At 39.6% G+C, this 24,721-nt stretch overlaps 1 protein-coding gene across 6 annotated transcripts in view; it reads right to left on the bottom strand.

Moving 5' to 3' along the window:
• Window positions 1-20,610, bottom strand: part of caskin2 (CASK interacting protein 2) — a 63,377-nt gene extending 42,767 nt beyond the window's left edge. For 3 of the 6 annotated variants that reach the window (XM_046853784.1, XM_046853789.1, XM_046853786.1), the window contains exons 1-2: window positions 20,417-20,609; window positions 18,968-19,300 (exon numbers count right to left, since the gene is read on the bottom strand). In XM_046853784.1, coding sequence (XP_046709740.1) covers window positions 18,968-19,061 — 94 coding nt within the window. In that variant the 5' untranslated portion in view covers window positions 19,062-19,300; window positions 20,417-20,609. Of the gene's footprint in view, window positions 1-18,967; window positions 19,301-19,385; window positions 19,471-20,416 lie in introns of all 6 variants that reach the window. The other 3 variants (XM_046853785.1, XM_046853787.1, XM_046853788.1) reach the window with 3 other exon arrangements.
• Between the last annotated feature and the right edge of the window lie 4,111 nt (window positions 20,611-24,721).

Here is a 24,721-nt window from a genome sequence, read left to right as displayed (position 1 = left end):
GCTCTGATCTCCTCCCTAATGAACACCTTTGGGATGAATTGGAACGCTGACTGCACCCCCAGGTCTCCTCACCTCAACTAATGTTAAAAACATGTATTGCCTCCTGTTGTATATATATTTAAATCATAAGCAACAATGATGCTTAATAATGTTTAATATTTTATTATGAGCTCAGATTATCTCAAATGTATCGCTCAGGAGCTCATAGTTCCACAACTGAGGACTGTATAAGGCTGTAGTAAGGACATTACTCAGAAATCACTCACGCCGGTGGTCTTGATGTTTCTCACTCTCCGGTGTTTGTAATGTTTTTATGATTATAATCACACTCTTGGTGTCAGCCAAATGAGGATGGGTTCCCCTTTAGATTTCTTTAAGGTTCTTCTCAAGGGTTCTTCCTAATACTATTCTAAAGGGACTGTTTCTGTGCCCATAGTTGCCTCAGGCTTTTCATCCGAGACAAACACAGATAATTCACATATTTAAAATTAGTTTTTTTTTTTTTTTTCCCAAAGCGGCTTTGAGACGATGCCCATTGTGAAAAGCGCTATAGAAATAGAGAGAGAGTGGCATTTAAGCCTTGTCAACCTTAAACGAGACCCAGGAGGAGCTGCAAACCCGAACATATGTGGCTACACGTTAATAATCCCACCTCTGGTTCACCTACTTCACTTCTTGTAGATAATCCAGATTGATCGACTTCTCAAAGCTGAACAAATTAAACAATTTACTACAAAAAATTTGCTATTATTAAACAATATTCAATGGGAGGTGTTAGCTCAGAGGTTAAGGCATTGGAATCGGAAGGTCACGAGTCTAAATCCAAGCACTACCAAGCTGCCACTGCTGGACCCTCGAGCACCCATACACTGCTCAGTTCTGAATCAGTCAGAATAAAGGCGTCTGCCAAATGCTATAAACGTCAATATATCTTTCTTGTATTGCTTTGATCTAGTAAATGTACTGTCAGTGAAGCGGGGTTGAATATTAATAACAGAAAGTTAATAAAACATGTTTCCTTTAATTATTCGCCGCTATGTTCTGTATAAAATAAAAACGAGTGAACAGAAGCAGCCTGCACGCGAGTGACTCCTAAAAGAGCGTGAAACACTATCTAGGCCACGCAGTGAAAAGATGCTGAACAAGAGACGTGTCAAAACTGTCAGCGCTTGAACGCAGCACTGGAGTCCCTTCGTCGCGAAGCTCTCGAGCTCGGATCATGAAAAGACTTCGTACGTTCCACACAAAGATCCTTAACTCTCTTATCTGCGAACACGATGAGACACGGTGTCTGTCTTTCATCCCAGACACACCGATAGACGTCCTCATAAAAGTCGCTATAAAACTCCAGCGTTTGTTACGCTATAGGACACGATTGATGCAAGTATAGAAGCGGAACATGATCAGCCAGGCACTCTAGTGGATAAAAAGAAGTTTTATATATATGAATAATATACTATATATATATATATATATATATATATATATATATATATATATATATATATATATTGTATATTAGTAATTTAATAGGCTCAGACTTGCTTTGGGTAATTGGGAGTTGAAACGCGAAACTTTAACATCAGGCTAAACACATAGCTGCGCATTTACTCACCAGTCAGTACACACACAGCCACCTGCCCCATCCTGTCTACTCCAAGGCCTCAGTCAGTCATTCACTTACTCCAGTCATCAAATACCCCCCTCACCACCTTCACCTTCTCAGATCCACACATGCACAAATACTTCCCTGTCCTGCCTTCAAATATTCACTCTCCAAATCCAGCTTTCCACTTCCCTCGTCCTCACGCACACTGAAGAACCACTGGGCCTCTACATCCTAATCATTTCTTCCTCACAAATTTTGGTGGGAGTAAATATCCGAAACGCAGCAAATTCTTCCACCCCACACTGATTGGCATACAGTTTATCACGAATACATCTCTCCGCACTGTGAGGCATAAACTAACCCAGCTTTGTTTCCCTCTAGAAATTGCACCATTGTAACTTCTTTTTAGAGTTTGGAAAGATGAAAATTGCATCTCTATTTTACAAAAATAAACTATCGTTTATGTGATGTTTTAACAATTTATTATCGCACTCTTTGTGTCGCCCAAATGAGGATGAGTTCCTCTTTTAAATCTGGTTCCTCTCAAGGTTTCTTTCCCATCTCATCTATGGAAGGTCTTCCTTGCTGAAGTCAGCCAATTTTTCATCATCCAGGATAAATAACACATACATTTAAATATAAGGGAACTTTGTTTGATTTTGTTATATAATTCATACAATCTGCAAAGCTGCTATGAGAAAATATCCATTGTTAAAAGTGCTATAGAAATACATTGAATTATAAAAAAAATAAAAGAATGGATAAAAGAAAAATAAGTGTGCCCTAAAACAAGTTGACAGTTTAAAAGCAAAAAATAACACAGTGAAGAGAAGACCCTCTTCATCCTGGTATTGTGTTACAGGGTTCGCTCATTCTGCTAATCTTTACAGGCCACACAGAACCTTATAAAACTGACATATATATATATATATATATCACACACACACACACACACACACACACACACACACACACACACACAATGAACAAAAAGTACTCGCTGCCTGACTTTTTTATCTATATATGCTTCTTCCTGAAACACAAAATTGGCGGCACACAAATTTACAGTGGATGCAGTAGCATTGAATTTTCCCTTCACTTGAACTAGAAGACCCAAAACCTGTTCCAGCATTATAATGCCCCTGTGCACAAACCAACTTTACAACTTTCCCAACGCACTTGTGGCTGAATAAGCAGACCTGAGATGGTAAATTAAAAAAAAACATCCTGTCCGATACTGTTAATAGTGAAGCGTGGTGGTGGTGGTGGTGGTGGTGGTATCATGTTAGGAGTTTCATTAGCCTCATAAACGGATTTAATGCAGAATGTTAAAAAGTTTACAATTTATATGCATATAAATAAAACTGTTTAAAAAAAATAAATAAATAAATAAAAAACTCTATTTGACCAAAAACTGTATTTCAGCATTCTCCAGAAATTTGTTCCGAACTTGTTTAAGAAGAAAGAACAGAAGAACAAAGAGTGCTTTATATTTCACATGCAATTTACAGCGGAGTGAAATTTGTTCTTCATTCATTTTTATTTCTATTGCACTTTTAACAATGAACATTGTCTCAAAGCAGCTTTACACAGATACACAGACAAATCCTAGCAACGTTAAGAAGCTGGGGTCAGAGCACAGAATCAGCCACTGCACAGCACCCCTGGAGCACAGGGGGTTAAGAGTCTTGCTCAGTGGCCCAAAAGTGGCAGCTTGGCGATACGAGGCTTGAAACCCCGACTTTCCGATCAGTAACCAAAAACTTTAACTACTTAGCTACCACATACTTCATAAGGCTTTTGTCGCCCACAACATATCTTGCTCAAAGGCCCAGCAATGACAGCTTGCTGGAGCTGGGATTTTAACTCACAACTTTCCAATCAGAAGGCCAATATGTTAAACACTGAGCTACCACTTCCATGTGTTATTGTTCATTCAGATATCTACCTTGCTCGAGGTTGCTTGAGGAACGAGTGTTTTTATATGGTGATCATGTGAATGGAATAACACTACAAATATGTGAAAAGATGAACCTGAACTGCACAATTTTGTTACTCGTCATACTTATACAAATTCAATTTACTTCAGTTCTTCGAATTTAACCTAAGGGTATGAACTTGTCAATATCGAGTTTGTTTTTTTTCCCCCTGATGCATGTTTCTGCTTGAATAGCACAGCTTCTGTTGAATTATGGGTGTGCGTCGAATCATAATTTTGCAGTGAAAAGCTTTAATCTGGGCTCCAAATCATTGTCCCTGATTGCATATTGTGGCTTCAGGTAGGAATGTAAACATGACGGAGTATAAATAACATTTATGGATAAGCCTATATTTATACAATAGCGGTACAATGTTAACCTGTGGGTGTGACTCATATGGTTAGATGAAATCTTCATATCATTCCGTAATGAGGTCAATCTTGTACAGACCTGAATTTCTGCAACAAGCAAAATCAGAAAGCTGGAAATAACAAACACGATCAAGGAAAACAGTCTGCCTATATAGAAGCTAATACTGTATATATCATACTGAAGTACAATCATTACATTCACTGCCATGATCCATTTATCGGAGTTGAATCCGACGACATACAATCAAGGTTTAAAGAAATCCAACAGGGACGTTCAAAGTACTTTCATTTGGTACAAAAGCAGAAATATCAGATTATACTGTAGTAAAATATAATACATTTTAATGATATAAAACATGAAATGCCAGTAGAAAATCGAATAAGATAAAAGAAAAGTCACTTGACATTTCCCCATAGATAGATAGATAGAGATAGAGAGAGAGAGAGAGAGAGAGAGAGAGAGAGAGAGACAGTAAATATGAAGTAAATGTGTTTGTGTGTGATATTCATTAAGAAATGTAAAAAAGAAAATCTTCATGAACTATGAATCAGCTCAAAAGATTTTATCCCTCAATCCTGTTGTAATCTGATTAGTAATTCATTCACTGGCCATGAGCAGAAACACACCCTGGATGAGACAAAAGTACGACACATACTCATTCACCTACAGATTCACATGTTCTGGGAAGGAGGAAGGAAAGCAAAGAACCCAGAGGAAACCCTGAAGAATATTTTAGATTTGAGGTGGTAACAAAAATGCGCACAATATTATATATCTTCTACTAATATTTAAATTTGTTTGATGAGCTGAAACAAAGTGGGACATTTGGGGATTTTTTCACACCACTGTATATATATATATATATATATATATATATATATATATATATATATATATATATATATATATATATATATATATATATATATACACACACACACACACACACACACACACACACACACACACACACACACACACATTATACGCTTTGAGTACATTTCTCTCATACAGACCACTGGATGTTCAACATGGCACCTCAGGGTAAAGACTCTCTGAGGATTTATGAAGTAAAAATGTTGCTCTCCACAAAGATGCCGAAGCGATAAGATAAGATGATCAGTATCACCCTGAAACTGAGCTACAGTACAGTGACCAGGGTCATACAGAGGTTTTCTAAGACAGGATCAAGTCTGTTCGCCAGCCGTCGATCCACAAGGAAACCCTTAACTAAAGCTGCTAACAGGAAAGACGTCAAACAGTTTCAATTCCATGCCCAGGAGGAATACATAATGGTGCTCACACAAAATATTTTGTCACGGTTAATTAGGGTGTACTTATTTTGTTGCCAATTATTTAGACAATGATCGCTGTAGTGTTATACAAGCTGCACACTGACTACCGTAATTTCCGGACTATTAAGCGCATCCAAATATAAGCGGCACGTGCGCATTTTACAAAGATTTTTATTTTGAACATAAATACGCCGCACCTGTCTATAAGCCGCATTGAAACTAATGAACTTTACAAATGCTTTAATGAAAGACAGTGTCTGTTACACGGCTTGTATCTAAACAGTAGCCTACCAAGAAAGTCATTGTTCACTGTCTTCCTCCTTCCTTTCACAACTATTTCTCTCTAGTTTGTCTTTTGACATCATTGTGCCTTTAAAAATCACCATTGGTGAATCTTTTCTCCCGATGCCGTGCAGCTCAGAACACAGGTGAAGTGTTTTTTTATGCCCGGTTGTTTTCAGCGTGATGAATGATTCACATTTCCTGTAGACAGTCCGAGTGAGCGGCAGGTCAAACGTCAGAGGAACATCATCCATATATATAATGTGGTGCGGCCCGATTCAGTGGGAGCGCATCTGATTTAATATAAAGAGTTTCATTGGTTCACCTGAACCCGTTCGTAACTTCATTGGTCTAATGTTATGGGGTTCAGATTTTTGGCTTGAAGTTTGTGAAACCGGGAAAAACCCAGGAAATGTCCATAAATTAGCTGCTTCATTGTTTAAACCGCGGGGTTCAAAGCGTGGGGAAAAAGTAGTGGCTTATAGTCTGGAAAATACGGTACTTAAAAAAATATCAAAGTGATTAATGTTTTATATATATACACATACACACATATACGTAATATTCTCTAATAAACTATATACCTATTCAATCAAAACAACCTCTTCACTCTTACACTTTTTCTGTGTTTAATCGTTAATTAATCTTTTTTGCCTTGGATTTACATTTGTAGAGACCCCATAAAACACATATGCAAATTAAACGTGGGGCACAAAAGCATTTAAATGCATCTCTGAATGGTTAAGAACATATCCAGAGGGATCCATGTTTTAACACCCAACACTGATGGACGTGCGATGACCTCGGACAGATGGACAGCAGATTTCGGGCACGCTTTCCACCTCGTCCCACTCACGAAGGTCTGAACAGAAGCTGTTGTGCTTTGACAGAGACTCCCTTTAAATCTGAATGATATGGCCAGCGGGCAGTGGGCACTCCATCTACAGACGCCTGCCTGAACTTTACATATTACAGAAGGCGATGGAGGAAAAAAAGACATGGCACTGAAACGGCCGCTGTGGGCCTTTATTTAAAAAAAAAAAAAAAAAAAAAGTTCAAGTTTCAACACGATCCAACATTCCAGACATTGCTCACCCACCCTGTGTCTCTCTCTCCTTTACACACACATACACACACACACACTTTAACACAAACTGTCTTTGTATCAATCAACAGTGGTCTTTTCTCTCGGGAATGGTGCGCTCTATCATATGTGGGCATCTCTCAGTGAAATGGTCCGCAGTCAATTAACAGAGTTCACTTGAGACACACAATGAACATGATGATGAAGATGATAATAATGGGGTGGCCTAAACCTAATACCAACCGTTTAACTTCCTACTGAAGGGGTGTTAAATACCAAGGTGATGCCTAAACACTCTCCCATATCTACAACAAGCAAAAGATAAATAAATAGTGTGCATGAATTGAAACTGCTGCTTTACACTATGCTATTAGCTAGACAGTGCTATATGAGCTAATTAGCTTGGCAAATAACTAGCTAGGTAGTTAGCCATTTAGGCAGCTAGCCAGCTACCCTGGCAAATAACTAGCTAGGTAGTTAGCCAGCTAGCTTGGCAAATAACCAGCTAGGTAGTTAGCCAGATAGCTTGGCAAATAACTAGCTAGGTAGTTAACCATTTAAGCAGCTAGCCAGTTAGCTTGGCAAATAACTAGCTAGATAGTTAGCCATTTAAACAGCTAGCCAGCTAGCCTGGCAAATAACTAGCTAGGCAGTTAGCCATTTAAGCAGCTAGCCAGCTGGAAGATCAGTTATGTGAAAATAATAACAAGAACAACAAGTGTATGTTTTCATTAATAAGAGCCTAATAGCAGTTGTGTGGACCTCAGTACTCTCTATAAGTGGGGCAAGATTTCAACAAAAAAACATCTCAGAGACTGATTCCGACATGGGAGTTGGGGGAAAGTAGCTCAGTGGGTTAGATGAAGTGGTGGATAGTAGGAAGTAAATGTATTTACAAGGAAGTAAATGTAATTTGGTACTGTACTTTATTTTTTCTCTTATCTGAAATGTACTGAAGTATTTCTATTTCTGGAGACTTTTACTTTAACTTCACTACATTTCAAAGTCAAATATTTTACTTTTTGCGAAATCAGTCGTTCCTTTTTAATTTTTTTTATGAGCGTATAAAAACGTAACTGGTCAAACATGCAGCAAACCACCAATCAGGGGAGCGCGAGCTTTGTTTTGATTGCAGCTTGATGGTATCTGCTTACACCGACATAAAGTTCAGCGTCAGTTCAGCAGCAAGCAGAACATTTTAAAAGGAATAAATGATGGAAGAAACTCCTGACTTCTGAAACTCTTGTGACAAAAATTATAATAGAAACATTACAGCCATAATAAATTATAGTACTTTAGATACTTGAGTACATTTGAAGTCAAATACTTTTGTATTTTTACTCAAGTGAAAGTTTAAAGATACATTTACTGGAGTCATATACTCTAACTCAAGTACATTGTGTACGTCATCCACCACTGGTAAGATGTTGAACTTCACATCAGCCCTTGAGCAAGGCCCTTATACCTCACCTGTTCAGTTGTATAAATAATTGTAAGTCGCTCCGGATAAGGGCATCTGCCAAATAGTGTGTAAGTAAACAAAGGTGTTTCTACATGTTATTGAATTACAGGGTGGACTTATTTTTCCCTTACCTTGTGTCTGAATGTTAATATTAATCAAAAGAAATATTAGTATCTAGTCATTATTATTTAGGTAGTTCTTTAGCCAGTCAGCCATTTGATCACTACATTGTACAGAAAAACAGTTATTTAATCATCTGGTTAGTTTTTTAGCCTTGTAATCAGGTAGTCTGTAACCCAGTCAGTTAGTTAGCTATCTAGTCCATTAATCAGTTAGTTCATTAGTAATGTAATACATCTGTGAGTGGGTCAGACTGGTAATTAATTATCCAATCACTCACCCAGTTAATTATTTAATTGTTTATTTATCTATTTATTAGGTCACGCAGTTAGTTAGCCTTTACGAGTAAATTGGACAGATAGATGGTTAAGTTTGTTATCCAGTCAGTCAGACAGTTAGTGATTAAGGCTTCGGATTTTGGATCGGAAGGTCACGAGTTCAAATACCAGCACCACCAAGCTGCCACTGCTGCGCCCTTGAGCAAGTTCCTTCACGCTCCCCTGCTTAGTTGTAAATAGCTCTGGATACTGGCATCTGCCAAATGCCATAAATGTGAATGTAATGATTTGATATTCATTGAGTCAGTCAGATAGTTAGTAAGGCAAGTAGCCAGTTGGTTATGTAGCCTTTTAATAAATTGGTCTGATAGACTCCAAAGCTCGGACCTTCAAGCAACGGTTGAAGAGCTACCTCTTGCTGAAACACTTGATTTTTACAAAGCAAACTGGAAAGTGCAAATTTAAGAGTTGTAGTCTGATTTATCTTAAGTTTGTAATCTTGCGTACCAGTGTAGAATAATTCATTGCTAGACAGCACTTTTGTACGTCGCTCTAAACACGGGCGTCTGCTAAATGCCACAAATGTAAATGTAAGTTAGTTATACAGTCAGTCAGACAAGTAGTTAATTACGGATTAGCGATAAAGGTGGGCCGTCTCTTATCCCAGATATCCCTTATATCTGTGTTATCTTTTAGCTACGCTGCCATTGCTAGCCCTGCCGAAGTCCCTACTTACACCCTGACCACACTGTATGGTGTTTAACTTTTATTTAACAATAAGGATACTTAATAATGATCATTTCTCTTTTCCTGTCGCCTGAATTCTCGATGTCATTAGTAAGTCAGTGAACCAATCAGTTCGTTTGTTATATAGTCAGGCGGATAATTATTTAGTCAGTCACTCAGATAATCATCTGTGCTGTATGTGTGTTCTAGTACCCATCCACAAACAAGTTGGAAGTTATTCTATTATGGGAAGGAGCAAGAAGGTTTGAAATGTCTCTCGACATGCGGACATTACATGCAAATCCACAGCGGCAGATCAAAAATCATCTGCAGACAAAAAAAAAAAAAATTCTGCTCACAGTAGCAGCCCTGAGATTTAATCTTCCATTCCCAAAATGCATTTTAACTACAACCACTCAGCTACTTTACACCATGAAACGCTGATCAGCTGGTTTGGATTCCGCATCTGCAGTTCAGGAATCTGAAGTGAGACATTTCCTTATCCATACATAGCCAGCTAAGTGTCAGTGCTGGCTTTCTTCCCACAGCAGCAACTAAATCTATGAGGATGTGTGGCTGTGTGATTATAACCATCTCAATAAATACTGCGACTCACTTCACTACTCACACTTCCTACTTAAACACAAGAATAGCAACCAAAGGCACTTTTCAGGAAACCAGATTTCGATCCAGGCTGAGATTTCCGAATTTGGTGTCAAAAAGGTATTGCGTTTGAAAACCAGTCCAGCCCCAGTGTGGGAATTACATATGATTTATTAGTGACCTTATAAGAATACAGAGGCGCATTTGTTTACTTTACATTCCAAATCACTGTGTTGAGAGTTTGCGAGCTTGTTAAAAGTGGCGACATGAAGCTCCACCTCCAAAAACTACCACTGAAAGGAGAGATCTACTACTGCTAATCCAGAGCAAGGGATTTTATAAACCTGAACCTCCTCAAAGTTGACCCTTTGGCTGGGTCAAAAATCTACGCTTCCTTCCTTTGCCTATCATTCACTTCCTGTACGGGTGAGACAATTTGACAAAAGCAGTACAAGGTTAACATTCCCTGCCAAAGACAAAAGCAACATCTGAACCAGCTTCCTCGGGCTGACCCACAGACAGCAGAAATAATACACTATAATCAGACAGTAGACCAGAATCGGTTTAGGAGAATGGTGCACAGTAACCAAGTACATTTAATTTACTGAAGTATTTCTATTTTACTGTAACTCCATTACATTTCAAAGTCAAATATTTTACTTGTTACTCAAATTCATTCAGTGAAATCAGTCGTTCCTTTTTATTTATGAGGATAAAAATGTAACTGGTCAAACACGCAGTAAGCCACCAATCAGGGTTCGAGCACAAGCTCTGTTTTAAACTCATTTTGATTGGTGTATCTTCTGATCACCAACATACAGTTCAGCATCAAATCAAAAGCAAGCAGATCATTTAGAGAGGAATAAATGGTGAACAAACTCCAGACTCCTGATTTCTGAAATAGTTGAAAAGAAGGTTTTGAGCTCATGATCATTTTAATCAGTGTTTGACTCATGAATGATATTAATGAGTCAAACACTGATTAAAATGATCATGAGATCAAAACCTTCTTTTCAACTATTTCAGAAATCAGGAGTCTGGAGTTTGTTCATAATTTGATTTTGTTCATCATTAGTTCATGTGAGAAGACTCTTGGTTAATCTTAACCAAGAGTCTTCTCACATGAACTGAGTTGAATAAGCAAAGAGTCTTGTGACAAAAATGATATTAGGAACATTATAGCCGTAATAAATCATCGTACTTTGGATACTTAAGTACATTTGAAGGCAAACACTTTTGCAGTTGAACTTTTACTTTTACTGGAGTAATATTTTGTTGTGTATCTCGTCCACCACTGGTTTAAGAAGACATTAAAAAGACAGAAGTCTCTGTTGTGAAAAGACTTAAAGGACAACAGTGTTCATCCGTCGGCTTCAACAGTGTGCTCTCATGACATTATCTCCAGCCAAACAGGAAAGTGCTATTATTCTTTCCTCAGCCTAAAACAATGGATTTCTTACCCAAGCCATTTGGGCCATGATGAAAAGCACTGCTTAAGAGGAAACTCACATTTTCCTTCACTTTGCTTTGATTTGAAGTGACTGATTTAAGACCTATACTCTACCAAAAACGTTAGGCAAACAGTAACGTACTGCAATTTCAAACGCACAAAGACGATAAAGTCTGGATGTAAAAACATTTAAAAAATTGCCAATCTGGACCATCAAAGGAGTTTGTGTTCATCCAACGTGCCCGAAATAACATACGTGCGTTCCCGCCACGGCAGAACGAAGCAATTCATCTTTTTAACAACTTGTTGTGAATTGTTGAACCTTCCCACCTCCTGTATTTCAGCACAGGATGAAGAGATGTTTGTTCTGCCAGGCCCAGATGGCGTATATGCATAATGGCCACGGTGATGTATGAAGCTCGCAGGCTAATGTAAACACGGGGAACTCTCTTTGACCAATGCCTCTGACGTGGTACGATCGCAGCAGGAAGTGAAAAGCTTAAAAGAAAGGAAACAAAGAGAAGGAAACGCAATCTAGAAAGAAAACGATAAGTCCTTTGGCTACGTTTTGATGGCGAAGAAATGGAAGTTTGAGGGTTTAGGGACGTTACAGAAAATGACAAGTTTTATTGGTTTAAAGTCAAATTATTTTTTTCTTTTTTATAGTGTTACAACATGGGATTGGGTGGAGACCATTATTTCTTCTTTCAGCTTGTCTGAGGAACTCTCCAAGATTCTTGGGTTTAAATCACTCCAATATAACTTTTTCCTGCTCAAAGGTTAACCTATGTCCCCAGTTTCAGCCAATCGTACTACAAATTAGGTCGGATATTAGGCAGGCGCTGTAACGCCTGAAACGCCAAACCGTGTGTGTATGTTCTGCGCTTGCTAAGAGAACAACTCTCCCATACCAGCAGGTGGCAGTAGTTAGTATTCAACATCCAAACAGGGAACCCGGAAAGAGCTAGTCCTGGGAACATATAAAGCAACAGCAAAAAACAGCTGAAGCTGACTAGAGAGCTATGGCTCTCTCCAGGTCACCTCATGTTCTCCTTGTTGCTACTCTGACTAATGTCCTCTATACCTGGTCATTAACCTTTGATGGCTGTTCTCCATTAGGAGGAACAGTGGTTCTGCCATATTCTTTACAGTTGTACAAAATACAAGTGCCTGACTTTCAAAGTTTAGGATATTTTAGAAGCAAACCCTGAGTGAAAACTTTCCCAGGATTAGGCCCTGGGTATTGGATATCAGCTGTGCGTTCCTGATGATGGATGTTTAGGTATGTTCGTCCATTAATGCTGGAACATTCCAGGAACATGTGGATTTTCACTGAGATGATACAGATGTTACTATATGATAGATTTTATACAAATAATTACAGGATATTTGACAGTATTATGCCAAAACTGTTCCGATATCATCACAGACAACTCTATTCCTATTTCAGGTCCAACATTATAGACAGAGGAGATAAAAAGGAGGTGAGACTGGTGCAAGATACTATATATGTCCGCTTTAACTTTCTCTTTGCACTTTCTGGACCTGCCTGATTCATTCTTACACCCTATTTCTGGATGGAGTTCTCTTCAGTTGGAAACCACTCACAGACTCGCTCTGTTTACAAGAAAGTGCTTTATTTATCTACGTTTACACACAATCACCTTCAAAACAGTCCCCTTGCACTGCAATAAAGCCCCCCCACCGTTTCTGACACTTATGGAATGTGTCCTGGAAGTCTTCTTTTCAAAGCGTGTCAAGCACCTTCTGCGATTTGTGCTGGATCTCCACAATGGTGTCAAAACGGTGACCTTTAAACTGGATCTTCATCTTCTGAAAGAGGGTAAAGTCCCCAGGAGCCAAATCTGGTGAGAAGGGTGGGTGTTGAAGTAAGATCATGTTTCTTTCGGCGAGAAACTCACGTGTGTGGAGAGCTCGGGCGACAGTGGTCAGACTAGCAGACATGGTAGCGCACAGGGTCAGTATAGCAATAGCTGCACAGCCCCCGATGTACACCGGTCTGTTTGCACACTGAATTATGAAGGTCAGTGCTCCCTGTTAATGTGCGTGCAGTGTTGTCCTGCCAAAGTCTCGAAACTTTTTGATACCACTTTTTGAGCAGCCCTTTTTAAAAAGCCCTTATGCAATTATTATTTTATATATCTAAGCAATTGAGGGCCTTGCTCAAGGGCCCATCGGTGGCAGCTTGGTAGTGCTGGGATTTTTAAGCACTGAGCTACAACTTCCCCAACTCTTTTTTTTTTAAAGCAATTATAGGACTACAATTAACAGTTTTGCACTCAAGCACCCATCAGTAAACAGTTGATAACCTCAACAATGATGGAACTATAATGAATGGTTTCTTCTTCCTACAATCTCAGGCGGTTTTTCCTTGTTATCAACAATGGCTTACTCATTAGTGGCAAACTTACAGTTACGAATTTATGACCAAAATTTATATCTGCAATCTAATAATCTATTAGTCACTTTTAAAGTTTGCTTTGCTTACTTAACATATCAGACACAACACAATTCTGTACTCAGATAATTATTAAGGGCTTGAAATATACCTCTATGAGCACATACACTCTCTGTTTTTGTTCATTGTTGTTTTTTTTCCCATGGCCTACTTATGTTCACCTGGTTACATAACAGACACAATAGAAGGATGCGTATAGATGTGGCAGAGCCTCTATTCAGTGCCTCGTTTTTCAACCACGCAGGAGGAAAATGAGGCTCAAAGGCTGACGAGGATCAAAGATATTGAGCAGTACAACAACAAAAGCAGACTTCGTGCGCATATTCATTACAGCAACACTGCGGTTCCCACAGGACTCCGACCAGACTCCAAATAACACGTTTCTACAAGAACCGAGACGAAGGAAAATACTGTGCAGTTATCCCGAGTCAAATTAGCCTACAAGGTGCACCGAGGCTCGTATTCATATCCCTAATAAGACAGCAGCTTGAAATGAGGCCGAACGAATCAAATATGTGCATGAGAACGTGCACTGGGTCGAAAAATTAATGAATATTTTAAGCAGACTTTGCAGCGATATGGGAATTTGAGAGGAATTATACTATGATACAAATAGGAGAGAGAGAGAGAGAGAGAGAGAGAGAGAGAGAGAGAGAGAGAGAGAGAGAGAGAGAGGATTAAGGCAGTGATAGAGAACAATGGTGCTCACACCAAATATTCACACTTCGGACACAGTTTTGACATGTTCACTGAGGGTGTACTCACTTTTATTGTCAGCTTAAGGTTTAATTAAATTTTTCCATTGATTTTATTTTATTTACTCAATTTAAATCAATATAATAAAAGTGTATTGCATTCATTTGATTTATTCCATTTTATTTTTTTATAAAATATACAAATTATTTTATACACTATTTAACCACGCATAAATGTTATTTAAAATTGTTTAAAAATGTACACTGTTCAAATGTTGATCTTGTGGTGTGATCTTGTGGTGTGATCTTGTGGAGTGTTCTTGTGGAGTGTTCTTGTGGAGTGTTCTTGTGGAGTGTTCTTGTGGAGTGTTCTTGTGGAGTGTTCTTGTGGAGTGTTCTTGTGGAGTGTTCTTGTGGAGTGTTCTTGTGGAGATTTGTGTTCATTTGGTCATCGAGTCAGCTCCTGATGTAGGTGAGAAGGCCTGGGGTGCGTTCCAATTCATCCTAAAGGTGTTCAAAAGGCTTAAGTTCAACAGCTCTATAGCAGGAGATCTTCCACTCTGAACCCATGTGAAGGTCATCTTCATGGAGCTGGCTTTGTGCACAGAAACATGCTCATGCTTCTTTTCAGCAGGAAATGCTGATGACATTTACATAGCAAAGTGGTAAAACCTGTACTTAGTCATCAGCCCTGTCAGTCTAATCGTCTCCTACTATGAAAGCAGAACATTCGCTGGTGAAGTTCTTGTCAAAAATCCAGATGACTGGCTTGCAAGATTAGCCTGTTCTAAAGGCGAAAGGGGTAAATGGTTCGGTGTTCCTGTTTACCTTCATAAACAATGCTTTCTTCTGCAGCAGATTTCAGCTCCTGGGCTCTACCCTAATGTTGACACAAAGTGATCGGGATTTTCTCCCAGGGTAACATGGAAAGAGGAAGTTGATAATGGTGTGTTAAAGACAGCGCTGGAACAAAGCCCTGGAATGACTCACTGAGGAGGTTCCTTTAGCGGCTCGTCCATCTGCTCGGTAAGGAATGGGATCAGGATTTAAAACGGGTAACCGTTGCAGTGAACCACGTGCTTCTAACTGGGAGGCGTTTCAACGCACGAAAAGAAAAAAGGCTTTGATCCAACGTCGCTGATCCTTTTAAGCTGAGTAGAACACTGGTGTGCTAATATGTTAGGTGACGGGAACGAGCCGGGACGAGCTAAGTAAACCGAATTAGCTCGGTTCATTGTGATAGTAATCACAAGTAGACCGCAGTAGGAGTGGGGACGCCCCGTGTGTAAACGAATATGTCCAAAAAATTGTGATCATGAATTTAGAAATACATTAGCCAGGATTCAGTCTATTATAAATTATTACATGCCTGGAAAAAAAAATTACTACACAAAACAGTTGGGACACCTGACATTTCCAGACAATTGTATAGGATGTCATTAGATGCAGTATCATTCAATTTTCCCTTCACATGAACTAGACCCCTGTGCACAAAGCCAGCTCCATGAAGATATGCTATATGAGGGTTGGAGCGGAAGATCTCCTTCTACAGAGCTCCGACATCGACCATAATGAACACCTTTGGAATGAATGTGAACGCTGACTGCACCCCAGACCTCCTCACCTTCTCATCTACGTCAGTACCCGGCTTTATGCGTCTGAATGAGCACAAATCTCCATGAGCACACTCCAAAATCTAGTAGAACGTCTTCCCAGAAGAGTGTGGAATTTTCCACAAAAAAAAATAAATAAAAAAATAAAAAGTTTGTGGTGTCCACAAACATATGGTTTATATATAAAAAAAAAAAACATGCACAAGAGACTGAGTGATGTCTTTTCACACTAGGCCTTCTTTCCTCCTTATGATAGGTCAGTATTTAGCAAAGTGATATAAATGGAATGGCCAAAAATATGTGGACATCTGACCATTACACCCATGTGTTTCTCCTACAAAGTTAGAAGCACAGAATGATCTAGAATGGCGATAAATGGTGTAGTATTACAATTTCTCTTTGAAACCAGCTTGAGCATGACAGTGTTATGAAGTTAGAGTGGGAAAACTCCTGCTCGGTGGTGTGACCTCAACCCCAACAAACACCTTTGGGATGAACTGAATCACTGACTTCACCGCAAACCTCCTCACCCAATATAAGCGTCTGATTGCACACAAATCCCCCGGAATCCATCAGAAAGCCTTCCAGAAGAGTGGAGATTTTTTTGTAAATCGCAAAGAAGGACAAAGTAAGAACGCAATGTTCAACAAGTACACACAGGTTTAATCTTCAGATCTCCACATCTCTACAGTGTACATGTTGTAAGAATGTGTAGATACTCTATCCAGCATGTTGTTGAACTTTGTACTGCAATTCAGCTGTGAGCAATGAGGTTTCGTTTTTATCCCATTATACACTTTATAATGGTAGCACATCATACTGAACACTGTTCATTGGTTCATTTGATCAATTAGACATTTAAATATATAACAATGCTCTAATTCTCTATTTCAAGTCGTAACTACATGCAGTACTGGCAATGACAATATATATTTTTTCCCCACAAAGCTTTTGGACTTTGGACTCGCAAATGAGTGCATTTTCCAGGAAACGGGTTTGTGGTGAGGGAAGACATGCAGGTAGTTGGTTTGAAAGAGGCAGATGTAGAGGACAGTGTAGTGTGGAGACGGATGATCCGCTGTGGCGACCCCTAACGGGGCAGCCGAAAGAATAGAGTGTTTTATTTCATAATTTCTGGTGTGACTGTTCCCACTGGTGCATTAAAACTTTAACCCTCTACTCTCCTTCTCTCAATCTCTCTGTCAAGTTAAAGATCCTTCTAAAGTACTAGTGACCACTTCGGATCCGAGAATTCAATTGTAGAGAGCACTGTACAGCTAAAGATGGTTCTACAACATCCGTGACGTTACTGGGCAACCAAAAGAACTTTAAGGACGGATCTGGACTGTAATTATTTATTGATATTATTTATTGTAAATAGGCCACTTATGCATTTCATTGGCTGTGTACATGTACCTTGCAAAATGACAAAGTTGTATCTAATCTAATCTAATCTAATTATAATCAATAGTCTACTACAATGGCTTCCTTTCTCTTTTGAGTCTGGTTCCTCTCAAGGTTTCTTCCTCATCCCATCTCAGGGGGTTTTTCCTTTCCAACAAACAAACATTTTATAACCTATTTATCTCTGTAAAAGTTTAGAAATGAGTTTATTAGAGGGACAGCGCGTGTAGGACATTTTGGAGACAAGGTGAGGGACGTGAGATTGAGATGGTTTGGACATGGGGAATATCGGTAGGAGAATGCTGAGGATGGAGCCACCAGGAAGGAGAAGAAGAGGAAGACCAAGGAGGAGGTTTATGGATGTGGTGAAGGTTGGGGTGAAAGAAGCAGATGTAGAGGACAGAGGGAGGTATGGAGACGGATGAACCCTAACAGGAGCAGCCGGGAGAAGAAGATTTATCTCTGTACAGTCACTTGGGGACGAAGTGCATTGTTTTAAAATGATATACAACTAAAACTGGAAAATAATCTTCGATAATATTCGAACACGATATTAAATACATCTGTCCATATTCGAGAGGACGTCCGAGAGAACCACATTGAACAAAAACCTCAACAATTCCGAAGAACCCTTGGAAGAACACAGCATTTGATCCGGCAGGCATTTAATCATTAAGTAATTAATGTTTTGTTGCATCCTTTAAAAATTAAAAAAAAGAAAATCACCTGAACAGCTTCCAAGGTGAAGTGTGTGACTAACCAACAGCTAAACTAATTAGCAGAGTTCATCGACCATCTGCTCCTCTTTTTTTTTTTTTTGCTGATCTGTACTTCCCTTAAGGGCCATGTGGCCAAATTCTGACTAGTGACAACAAAAGTACAGCTCTGAGAACATCAGCTTTCAGTAGAGGCAGCAAATAAGCACTAAACATCATATATCATCACTAAACACCCATAAAGCTACACTATATGAACAAACGTAATAGACACCTTTCCAGACATATGTAGTTCCTCCCCAGACTGTTTCCACAATGTTATTATACAGGGTGTCTTTGGAGGTGGTAGCATTGAATTTTCTCTTCACTTGAACTAGAAGATGCAAACCTGTTCCAGCATGGCAATGCTCCTGTGCACAAAGCCGGCTCCATGAGTTGGAGTGAAACATCTCCTGCTCTAGAGCTTCCACGCTATTGAACACCTTTAGTATGAATTGGAATGCTGTCTGCACCCCTGGTCTCCTCACCTCACCTACATAAGTACATTTAGTGTCTAAAGCATAAATCTCCACAAGCACACACCAAATTCTAGTGGAACATCTTCCCAGAAGAGTGGAGCTTATTCTAACTGTTAATGGAAACTGAATAAAATCGGCTGTTCAAAAAGAAGCACATATGAATCTGATTGGTCAGATGTTCACAAACTTCTATAGTGTATAAAACGTCTAGAAATCTAGAGAACGTACACAAAACTGATCACATTAAATGGTTTGAGATGGAACTTGCCATCACCCACTTACTATTTCGGTTGGCCTTGATCTTGGCGAGGAGTTTATTCGCCGCGAGAACGTCTCCATTCTTCACAGCCAGCAGGAGGTCCTGCTCTTTTCCCATGGCTTTTCTCCAACCCTGACGAGTTATAGTCTCACTTCAGACAGGCTTAATCTTAGTTCTCCACAACATGCTGCATCTCTTCGCTTTCCGAGCATCACGTGGTTACGCGTTATTTCCTCAAACAGATGCTATACAGTCCGATTCTTCTTATTCAGACGTCTCAATCGTCAAGAGGTTTGGCTTAAACCATCCTGTTTATCTGTACTAAGTGCCATTCTTGAGCCGGAAACTTGAAGATCCTGTCAGGGGAAAAAAAACAAAAAAATAACGAGAGCCATCAAACCTGCGATCTCTGCAACGGTTCTTCTAACATTAGTGAGAGACCTTAATGATGTAGGTCTCTGGGAAAAAGGTTGGATATCCAAGACTCCCAACTATACATCAGAAAGCTAAGTGAGAGGTCCATGGCCTTTCATTAGCACGATCAGGACAAAAAAACAAAAAACAAAACAGGTCTTAGTGGAGGTCCCTGAGGACAGGATCGAAAACTTCAGAAAAAAGTCATTCACAATGTGCATACAACGTGATATACATTTAAACAGTCATGGGAAAAGAAATCATGGGGGAAAAAAATAACATGGACAATGAAACAATTGGAAAAGAAATTAAACAAAAATTGAACGTGTGAAAATTAACCAGTCGGTGAAAAATCACGTGCGTCACGAGACAAAACTGTTGAACATAAAAACTGCCCCAAAGCACGTGCGAAACATTTGTAAACATTTTACGCTTTTTTTAATTTATTTATTTCCTCCTTAGATTAGTTTATTGTCAGACTTTCGTTTTCCACACGTTATTTCTTTCATGCTACGTGTGTCACGTCATGTTTCTCTCGCGACACACGCGATTTTCCACGCGACTGATTTCTTTTCACAAAAAAGCGTAAAATGTTTTAAAACTGTTTCCCACGTGTGGAAAGTAAATAAAAAAGTGCCCCAAAGCACGTGCGAAACAGAGACGTGACATTTTTTTTTAAAGTGGGGAAAAATATATACAAATAGAAAATATTAAGGTGCAAAAACAAACAAACAAAAAAAACATTGACGTGAAAATAAATACGTCACGTGGAAAAAGGTTCACAACAAATGCAGGTAAAATATTACGCAAAAAAAAAGGATACAAGGATACATTATTAAAAGAGCAAAATGTTTCAAGGTGTAAAAGCCACGTGTCAGTTTCACACGTGACCGTAGTGACTTCTGAATGAAATGCACTTTTTTTTAATCACGCACAACTTTAAAAGTTTACTATAAAAGCTCGAATCCAGGCTGGATCTAATGTGTTGTTTTACACGCACACACGCACGCGCGCGGCACATATATATATACACACACACACACACACACTGAACTCACCGCTCGACACGAAGTTGTTTCAGTCTTAGAATCACTCGGCAGAATAATAATAATTGTAATAATAATGATTATAATTATAATAAACCATGACGCCGTAATCTCCGCCTGGTCCTGTCCCTCATTCAGAAGACGGAAGCGGACTCCGGTAGCGCGTGAACGTGTTTGACACGCCACCGGGCGCTCGAGAGTCAGGCGGAGAAGCGCGCGCTCCCGTGCCTGTCGACTGGCTCCGCCCACAGGCGCATTTCTGCTGCAACTCCAACACGTGGGTTGTCGCTCTTCTCCTCTTGAGCTTCGTTCCTTCCTTTCTTCTCTCCGTCCATTTTATTAGAAACACCTGCCCACCTGCTCACTCGTTTCAGCCAAACATCTGGCCGAAAGCTGGTGTAAAAAAAAAATGCAGGTGAAAATGCTTCATCAGAATGGGTGGAAGTTTGTGACTGAGCAAAGTTGCTCCATCTTCACCATCGTCCTTCAACTCTATCACCATCGTTTATGCTGCTGCCACTGCTCAAGATATTCTTCTTCTTTCGGCTGCTCTGATTAGGGGGCGCCACAGCGGATCATCCGTCTCCATACCCCCCCTGTCCTCTACATCTGCCTCTTTCACACCAACTACCTGCATGTCTTCCCTCACCATATCCATAAACCTCCTCCTTGGTCTTCCTCTTTTCCTCCTTCCTGGTGGCTCCATCCTCAGCATTCTCCTACTGATATACCCCATGTCCCTCCTCTGCACATGTCCAAACCATCTCAATCTCACCTCCCTCACCTTGTCCAAAATGTCCTACATGCGCTGTCCCTATAATAAACTCATTTCTAATCCTGTCTATCGTCGTCACTCCCAACGAACATCTTAACATCTTCAGCTCTGCTACCTCCAGCTCCACCTCCTGTCTTTTACTCAATGCCACTGTCTCTAAACCATACAACATCTCAGGTCTCACCACAGTCCTATAAACGTTCCCTTTCACTCTCACAGATACTCTTCTATCACAAATAACTCCTGCTATCACTCTTCTCCACCCACTCCACCCTGCCTGCACTCTTTTCTTCACTTCTCTAACACACTCTACATTACTCTGCACTGTTGACCCCAGGTACCTGAACTCCTCCACCTTCTCCACCTCTTCTCCCTGCAACCGCACCACTCCACTGCCCTCCCTCTTATTCACACACATGTACTGCTCAAGATATAAACAATGTAAAGAATGAACGTTGTTAAGGATGAAGATGGGTTCCCTTTTTTTTAGGCTGGTTCCTCCCAAGGTTTCCTCCTGATGCCATCTCCGGGAGTTTCTCATCACTTTCTCGCTCATTATGGATAAACTCATAGGCACTAATATATACATAAAGATTTTATAGCATATTTATCACTTTGGGGAGATGTCCATTGTTAAAAGTGCTAAACAATTTTACAATAATATTCATACATAATATGAATATATGAATAATAATGAATAATAATAATAATAATAATAATAATAATGAATAATATGAATATTTGTTATTCAAAAGGCTCTCTCTCCAAGATACAGATTTCTCATCTATTTGGTTCATTATTGCCAAAATTTGAGAAGCATCCAACAGAAATATGCCAATTCCATGAACCACTAAAAGAACAGAATGAGTTCCCTTTTTTTTAGTCTGGTTCCTCTCAAGTCATCTCAGGCAGTTTTTCCTTTCCATAATCGCCTCTGGCTCGCTCATGAGGTATAAACTTACAATTACAAGAAACAAACATGGGATACATTCTTTTATACAGCATTATAACCGCTTTATCACTGTGAAGCTGATTTGAGACAATGACCATTGTTAAAGTGCTCTAGAAATAAAAAATGTTTAGAATTAAATTAAAGACCAAACAGACTCTGTGTTGCATGTCCTTCATCTCTCCACTGCTGAGAAAACCAGAACACTTCCAGAACCCTGAAGAGGGTGGATAAGATTGTGTTTTACTCCTCTCACCTGCACCGCAAAAAAAATAACCGTCTAAATATCACAAATAAAGGGATCTTTTAACAAAAATACAGACTAGAAACAAGTCAAATGACCTGCAAGATAAGGTTTCTTGAAGTAAAAAAACATATCAAACCCACAAAGATCATTAGAATGGGGATCCCCCTTTTTTACCGCATCTCAAATCAAATCAAATCAAATCAGATCAAATTTCATTTGTCATATACACGTACATACAGGGTACCACATGCAGTGAAATGCTTTTTACGGCGGTCCGGCATGAGGGAATAGGATGGGGAAAAATTAAACCAAGAAAAAGAAGGCAGATAAATAAAGTATAAACTATATAAAAAATTATATATAGAGAGAGATATATATATGAGAAAAAAGGTGTATACACAAGGTATGCTTGGTACGCTTATTACAGTAAATTAGTAAAAAATTAAGGTGGTTTATGTGATTGTCCTTAAATCACCTTAATTTTTGGAGTAATAAGCGTACCAAGCATACACCTTTTTTTCTCATATATATCTCGCTCTATTTTTATTTTAATTTTTTTATGTGATTGTCGTTAAAGTCCCCTGGTGGTCTAGTGGTTAGGATGCGGCGCTCTCACCGCTGTAACCCGGGTTCGATCCCCGGCCAGGGAACCAACCCCGGCCACTCTTAGTGCCGGTTCCAAGCCCGGATAAATGGGGAGGGTTGCGTTAGGAAGGGCATCCAGCGTAAAAACATGTTCCATTTCAAACATGCGGATGATCCGCTGTGGCGCCCCCTAATGGGAGAAGCCGAAAGTTATGTGATTGTCCTTAAAGTGACCGATAGTCTGTTTCTTCAGAAGACACTGTATCTTCAGACTATTAGACTTTTGAAACTTGATCCTTGGATACTTTAGGATCTTTGGAACTCGATCTTAATACTTACTTATTAAATTAGATTTTATTATTTTTGGTCCATCAGACCCAAAACCCTCACACCTGAAAAACTTTCCACCATCAACTGACCTCATCAGCAACACCAAGGACCCACCATCATCTCTTATCTGCCTCCATAAACACTAAACCAGACATCAACGTGAACCCGAAATTCTTATTACATTTGTGTCACATCAACGCAAACAGTGAAGACGACCATATTTAACCTCTGCACCTTTGGACTTATTTTGGAAAATGATTTTTCACTTTTAAAGTGCACCCCTGCACTCATTGTACAGTGTCTTTATCTTCATTTATTACTTTTTTATTTTATCTTGCTAGTAGTTGGTCTGAAAGAGGCAGATGTAGAGGACAGAGGGGTATGAAGACGGATGATCCGCTGTGGCGCCCCCTAATGGGAGAAGCTGAAAGAAGAAGAAGAAGAAGTTTCCATCCATCAACAAACTGTGAAAGTCAGTTCTGTCACAAGAAACACCTTCTTATTCATGGAAGAGCTCAGAGGAGAACATCCAGACTAGCTCAAACCAGCAGGAACAAAAATAAAGGTAAAAAGAGCTTCATACTTGTCGCACACATTACAGCACAGTGAAATTCTTTCTTCACATATCCTAGTGTTGTTAGGAAGCTGGGGTTAGCGATGATACATCTCTGGAGTGTGACAGAAGGTTAAGGGCTTGCTCAAGAGCCCAAGAGTGGCAGCTTGGCTTGAAATACTGAGGCTTGAAACCCCAACCTGCTGATCTGGAACCCAGCACTTCAAGCAATGAGCTACACCTTCGCTTTATTGCTATAACCAATAGCCACTCTTTGCATCCCTGTTGAGAAGAAAAGCATCTCAGATCCTCAGAGTGTATGCTACAACAACAAAACGACTGAAGTGGATTTCAATGCTTCCACTGGGATTTGAGCGTTCAGTAGTTCACCAAGACAGGTTAAAAACGAATCTGAAACATCTCAATTCCTGCTATGCTGAAGGTCGGATAAGAATTTGGCCGAATTGATCCGATTGAATCCAGGAGTTTGTGTTAATCATACTGGTGGTGGTGTACTGGTGAGGGGAATGTTTTCTGGGCCTGCACCAGACCTGGTAATATCAATCAAACATCATGTGAGCGTCAAAGCCTATCTATTGTTTTTTGATCGCCGTTATGGGCACAATAAATGTTTTTTAGAATGGTTACTTCCTGCAAGATAATGCATGATGTGGAAGGTTCGAAGGCAGATTCGAAGGAGGAATGTGAAGATTTACACCTACGTAGCATGTCAGCCATAACATTGAAACAGCTCTGGCGTGTCAAGGCATGGACTCCACAAGATCCCGGAAGATGTGCTGTCACACCACACAGATGCTCGATCAGATTAAGATCTTACACTGCAAACCAGATGGTTCTTCAATCTTCTGGATTGGACT

Source organism: Silurus meridionalis, chromosome 7 (genome assembly GCF_014805685.1).
Source record: "Silurus meridionalis isolate SWU-2019-XX chromosome 7, ASM1480568v1, whole genome shotgun sequence".
Classification (NCBI taxonomy): Eukaryota; Metazoa; Chordata; class Actinopteri; order Siluriformes; family Siluridae; genus Silurus; species Silurus meridionalis.
This window is presented reverse-complemented; position numbering and strand designations above follow the sequence as displayed.